At 39.5% G+C, this 6134-nt stretch overlaps 1 protein-coding gene across 2 annotated transcripts; it reads left to right on the forward strand.

Annotated features, from left to right (window-relative positions):
• The first annotated feature begins 549 nt into the window (after nt 1-549).
• Prss37 (protease, serine, 37) lies at nt 550-5756 on the forward strand. Of its 2 annotated transcripts, none has more exons than XM_005405400.1 (6): nt 550-652; nt 938-1051; nt 2633-2774; nt 4002-4255; nt 4850-4986; nt 5513-5756. In XM_005405400.1, exons 2-6 carry the CDS (start codon nt 1018-1020, stop codon nt 5657-5659), a joined length of 714 nt encoding a protein of 237 aa, XP_005405457.1. In that variant the 5' UTR covers nt 550-652; nt 938-1017; the 3' UTR covers nt 5660-5756. The 2 variants fall into 2 exon arrangements, with proteins under 2 accessions (XP_005405457.1, XP_005405458.1); XM_005405401.1 differs by having other exon boundaries at nt 557-652; nt 941-1051.
• The last annotated feature ends 378 nt before the right edge of the window (nt 5757-6134 follow it).

A 6134-nucleotide genomic window follows, 5' to 3' on the forward strand; every position in this document is an offset into this window, starting at 1 on the left:
GCCATACACAGATTAAAAAAAAAAAAAAAAAAAAAAAAACCCAGCTCAGTCCTATCTAAGATTATTATGACATAGCAATAAGATTATAAGTTTAAAAAAACTGTAAAGTGTTCAAGTGTTACAAAGTATACTTGATTTTACACTCTGAACTAGATATAAAGTCACCACTGACCAGTCTATAAAGAAATTACTTCAACATCTGGGATTCAGTAAGTGCTCAGTGAATTTTACCTATTATTGTTACTAGTCTTCTTCTCGAAAGTGTCCTGCAGTTATCCAAGGGTGATGTGGTAGCCTGTCATCAACTGAGAAATCTTTTCATTATGTGAAAAATATTTAGAGGTATTTCCTTCTCAATTGTCACCAATACACATTAGATCTCATCTAGAATGTGCACCATCCCCTAACAGTCAAAATAACTGTTCCATGAATGTTTTTCATTTCCTTAGCCCAAAGCTGGTGATGATGACTGGGTGATGAAATAGTGGCCAAGGGAAAGATGAGGGTAGCATAACAAAGATGGGAGTGGCTGGGAAGAGTATAAGTGAGCAAGCACCGGGGGATTCCAAGCAAATACCGGGTACATTGCCTCCCTGCTCTGAGGTAAAGAATCTTGATCCCTACAGCCCTGGCTTCAGAAACTGTGGGAAAGGTAAGTCCCGAGCCTAGAGCTCCCCTTTAAATAGACTGTGAAACTATCTTTAGGCAGCCAGGGATATAGGAAGAGCAGCAGAGAGAAAGACCTACATCCAAGAATCTAAGGAACTAAGTTTCTTTTTCTCTGCCCGAAAGGCCCTAACAGAGGCACAGGCCTCACATCCCCTCAAGTAGAAGGGCTTCCGTCTGTCCATATCAAGCCATCTCCCTTCCTATCTATGCCCAAAGCTGCATTCTGATCCCAGGGTGCCCCATACCTGACTATATCCACTACTTCCAGCAGACATTCCTGAGACAACCAAGTTGAGGACTCCATGCCCTTCTGGTCTTCTGCACTTCACAGGAAAAGAGCTGCACACCATGAGATTTATTTTCTATTTGAGTGTCCTTGCTGGTACGTATCCCAGATCTTGTGTATCCTGTCAGGCAGAGGTTAATACAGGAGGGGGTGAGACAGAGGTGGGATGTGTAAAAAGTACAGAAAAAGAGTCAAGAACACTTGTCACTAGAGAATTGGGTCCTTTGGTCCCTCCTCTTAGATGCTACCAAAGGTACTCAGGACAGATTGAGCCCACCTCTCTAATGCTAAAATATGCATAGTACACAACTGCTTTGGATATCCTTCATGGTGAATATTCTCCTCTGCTTATCCCAAAATGTGTCTCATACCTCTGTGGGCATATGGTCACAAAGACAGAGAACCAATCTTGACCTGTGATATTCCTTATTTCCCAAAACTTCAGAATGCAGAGGGTGAAGAAGGTGGGGACAAGAGATCTAATACCAGGGACCTACCTTCTGTAGGCCCTTCCTTCCAGGAAGTTCCGATTGCAGAATTTGCTAGTGAAGTCTTTTCTACCACTCTTTTACTGCCCCAGTTGCACTACGTTCAGTTGTGTGCTACTGGGGAAGATAATTAGTTCATCTGTGCTTCCATTTTTCAGTCAAGTGGTGGAGTATTTTTCCTATATCAGTCAGTTGTTGTGAAAACTAAATCCATGTAAAGCACCTAGACTAGTGCGTGGTATACAGCTCAACGTTTCTCATCTTTATTAATAATCCATCATCTATTCCTTGGGGTTTCTAACTCTAACTGCTCAGAAAAGGATGGGGTGAGGTTCAGGACCAGTTTGGGAGGATCAACAGAAATGCTGAGCACAGTCAAACCAAGAAGAGTACTTTATTTCTGATACCAGAATCAGCCTTCTTCTCCCTTATTCTCTAGATTTAATTTTTTTATTTATAAAAAATTATATGTTCCGTGAATCTTTAAAGTAGAAGAAAATATACATCATTCATAATCCCACACATGCTAATACAGTACTTTGTTTGAATTGACTCCCAGACTTAGATTTTGTATTTAAATGGTTTATGTTTTATTAGTTTTAAACAACTGAATTACATTATATACAAATTTATTATTTTTAATTATTTTTAACTTAAAGAAATGTCATTAATATTTCTTCTCTAACATTTTTATAAGTTTTGATATACATGATGTTCTACTTGCTCATGTGTTTCTTTATTTCAGCATTCAACATAACCATATTAGACATTCTTGTTTCCAATGTTCAGCTGTTATAGTGCTAAGTCAAACGTGTTTATTCAAATCTTTATCTATATTTGACATATATAAAGTCCATATGTGGACTCTTGGGGTTGGAATTTGAAGGTCACAGGTTATGAACAATATTTACTTCCTGATGCCTAAATTGCTAAATTGCCAAATTACTTTTCAAGAAAAAAAATCAATTTGCAAGTAGCGAGTCTCATTCTATTTTTAGAGTAAATGTTATTTAAACCAAAAATGATTATTATGCATTTTAGATATAATGGTATCTCATTTTTATTTATATTTAGGTCAGTTCCTGGCCAATTAGTACTTTAAAATCATCTATATTCCTCTTCAACTGGGAAATTATGGTCTCGTTTGTTCTAACATTTATATATTAAGAGTACTAACTTATTTTCTCAGGGACATCTTTCTTTGCTCACTCAGCTGAGCAGAAAGAGGACCCTGCTCCCTACTTGGCATACCTCAAGTCTCACTTCAACCCATGTGTGGGTGTCCTCATCAAAACCAGCTGGGTGCTGGCCCCAGCTCACTGCTACTTACCGTGAGTATTAAGCATCCTCAGTGCCTGAAAACAGGAACTGCTCATTCTAAATTAGTGATTCTCAAATAGGGGTAACCTTCCCCCAGGGTACATTTGGCAATGTCTGAAGGTATTTTTGGTTATGATAATCAGGCAATGGCAATAGTGACATCTAGTGGGTAGAGGCCAGAGCAAGAATACTGTTAGACATCCTACAGTGCAAAACAGTCCACCTAAAAACCTGCCCAGCCTGGTTGATTAATGGACACTGCTAAGAGGTCCTTTGCTATATGTTATACCTCTTCATTCTCTCATCAGTTTTTTTCAAGAATTTTTTACTGTAAGTATGAATTTTATCAATTAAGGATCTATCAGGTAACTGATAATGCACTCACAATGGTAAATTGGTGAAATTTTAAAAGGAACTAATTGCAGAAGTGTAGGGACATCATTGAGAAAACACAAAGGATAGTTCTGTACCCCGGGGTTAATATTAGGAAAATGCAGTGACCACCACTATGCCTAGCAAGGCAAGGGGAAAGAGAGATTTCAGAGGGAGACAGACAGAGAGGAGAGACAGAGAAAGGAGAAGAGAGGAGAGGGGAGGGGAAGGAAGGGGAGGGGAGGGAGAGGGAGAGGGGAGAGGGGAAGGAAAGGGAAAGGGGAGGAGAGGAGAGGAGAGAAGAACTATCTCATAGGAATGGTACAGCCAAATTTAGGTAATCCTATAAGGAATGAAACTGGGAGGATAAATACTGTAACTTCACCCTTCTTCCAATTATCTTTGATGCTTCTTAGTAACCAAAAACCTAATCAAAAGCACAGGGCAAGAAGATGCATTGATTTAATCCATGTAACCTTCCAAAAGTGCAGATCAGGGTAGAGGAGGGTTGTCAGTGAGTTTAGTGAAATTAACAGAAGATATGTAATACTCAGGTCATTCCATTCTCCTGTCTCCACAAAATGAAATTGCTGGAGATGATGGAAAATTAAATTTGACATGTATCATTTTCCTTTATACTACATTAAGGACACCATAGTAAAACACAGTGGTCAAGGCCTCCACTGTTTAACTATCTGATCATGGGTAAATTACTATGTGCCTCCACTACTTCATTTGTAAAATGGAGAAAAACATACGGTCCACCACCTAGAGTTAAAGTATATCGCAGTACCTGGCACATTGTAACAGTCAATATCTTAGCAATGATGATGATGATAGTGATTACTTCTAACTTCTCTCTCCAGAAATCTGAAAGTGATGCTGGGAAATTTCAAGAGCAGAGTAAGAGATGGGACAGAGCAGACAATTCACCCTATCCAGATTATCCGCTACTGGAAATATAATGACAGTGCCCCACAGGATGACATTATGCTCATTAAACTGACTAAGCCAGCCATCCTCAACCGCAAAGTCCAGGTCATTCCTCTTGCTACAAAGAATGTCTCGCCAGGCACAGTCTGTGTGCTGTCAGGTTTAGACTGGAGCCAGAAAAACAGTGGTGAGTGCAACTCCCATGGCAAATTAAAGCCATCCATCAGTTACTCCTGAAAAGGAGCATCAGTGTCCTCAGATCTGTGAGGACAGAGGACAGAAAAATGGATGGCAAATCCAGGGAGAAGCTACAGAAATGGTCTGGCAAAAAGAGACTTTATCAGAAATCCAAAGTCTCTCCACTCCCAAAGTATCTAATATTCTACTCCCTCTTCAAAGCTTTGGCAGCTGCAGGCAAGCAGGCTATCTGACTCTGCACAGGGTCACACAATTCCTGATTGTTAGTCACAATTTGCATTAATGTTGTCCTATCCTTACACATGCTCATTTCACATGTAAAAGACACCTCTGAGAACCCAAATCAGGACACTTCTTCCAACCAGAACTAGACACAGAATAGAAAAATACTCTGCTTCTCAGAGGCACATGAATCCTTAGGATTAACTTGCGTAATTATGTTCAAGTTCATTTCTTCCCTTTTTCTGGTTCCTTATTTTCTCCATATATACACAAAAAACACCAGCTGAAAGAGAAGGAGTGGGTCAGAGGAGTGACTGGTCACTGTGAGCATAATGTTTTCTTCTACCCTGCATTCCCTCAGGTAGACACCCTGACTTACGGCAGAACCTGGAGGGCCCTGTGATGACTTATAAAGAGTGCCAGGCAACTGAACAAGGAAGAACCCACAGGAATTCCTTGTGTATTAAATTTGTGAAAGTATTCAGCCGGATCTTTGGGGTAATCTTTCCTCTATATTTAGCTTTCCTTTACTTGCATGCATCCAGTTAACTATTAAGCATGGCATAACTTTTTTTAACCTCTAAATATTCTTTTTTGAGAATTTGATAAGACCCCTGCAAAGACACCTTCGTTTCTCCAAACATGGGTGGAGTCTCTTTATCCACTAAAGAGTTTCATATAGTAGCTCTTGTTATTAATACTTTACTAGATGTTCATTCTCATAGGTATAAGTAAAATAATTTTAAAAATGAAAACAGGCTTTGCTCTTTAAAAATTATAAATTTTTCACAAACTGAAACTGGCTTTGCCAGTTCAAATAAATGGGGCTTGACTCATTTGTATACACTATATGGAGAGGCTAGTTCTCTGACATTCGATATTACACAAAACCAGTTATAGCAAAACTAGAAAAAGAACCCAAACTTTATGACCCCAGTTCTATTGGTGGGGCTCACCTGAATTGGAGATTAGAGCAGGTCCCTTTGAGTTCTGACCATATTTCTCTCTCTCTGATCTCTGATAGGAGGTGGCTGTCGCTACTGTGATCTGCAATAACAAGCTCCAGGGAATTGAGGTTGGACACTTCATGGGAGGGGATGTCGGCATTTACACCAATGTTTACAAATATATATCCTGGATCGAGGATATCACTAAGGACAAAAAAAACTAATAACCTATATCTCCCTGTGTATCACTGACTATCCAAGCCTACATTCTCTCTAAGCTTCAAATAAAATCTCCAGATAGATATTCTGGGATGAAGCACACTGGTAGCCTCTCTTCTTGTGTGTCTGCCCACACCCTACAATAATATAAAGAAATGGGCAACTAATACACTCTACTCGGTTACATCCATCTCTCATGGAATGCTCATCACTTCTAAAGTTATCTTTTATCTCCCTTTACAAATGAGAAAACTGAATCTAAGATGTTAGCCTTTGCTGGTAGATACCAGAGTCTGGAATGGAACCTCAAAATATCAGATTCTAAATTCTATGCTTTTAGCAACAATATGATGAGGGAGTCCACAGCATTACAGCAGGTGTTGGCTCCTATTTTCCTGCTACCTCTCTTATTCAGAGGACTTTAAGTTCTCACATGTGGCTAAGCTCTCTTAAGATAAATCATGCTTCACTTCTGGGCTG

This window comes from Chinchilla lanigera, unplaced genomic scaffold (genome assembly GCF_000276665.1).
Source record: "Chinchilla lanigera isolate Chin_1 unplaced genomic scaffold, ChiLan1.0 scaffold00093, whole genome shotgun sequence".
Taxonomy (NCBI): domain Eukaryota; kingdom Metazoa; phylum Chordata; class Mammalia; order Rodentia; family Chinchillidae; genus Chinchilla; species Chinchilla lanigera.

Coding starts and splice junctions, on each gene's coding strand:
- Prss37 (XM_005405400.1), top strand. CDS start 1,018: ATGAGATTTATTTTCTATTTGAGTGTCCTTGCTG. Junction 4,256..4,849: donor CTGGAGCCAGAAAAACAGTG/GTGAGTGCAACT, acceptor GCATTCCCTCAG/GTAGACACCCTGACTTACGG. Junction 4,987..5,512: donor TATTCAGCCGGATCTTTGGG/GTAATCTTTCCT, acceptor GATCTCTGATAG/GAGGTGGCTGTCGCTACTGT.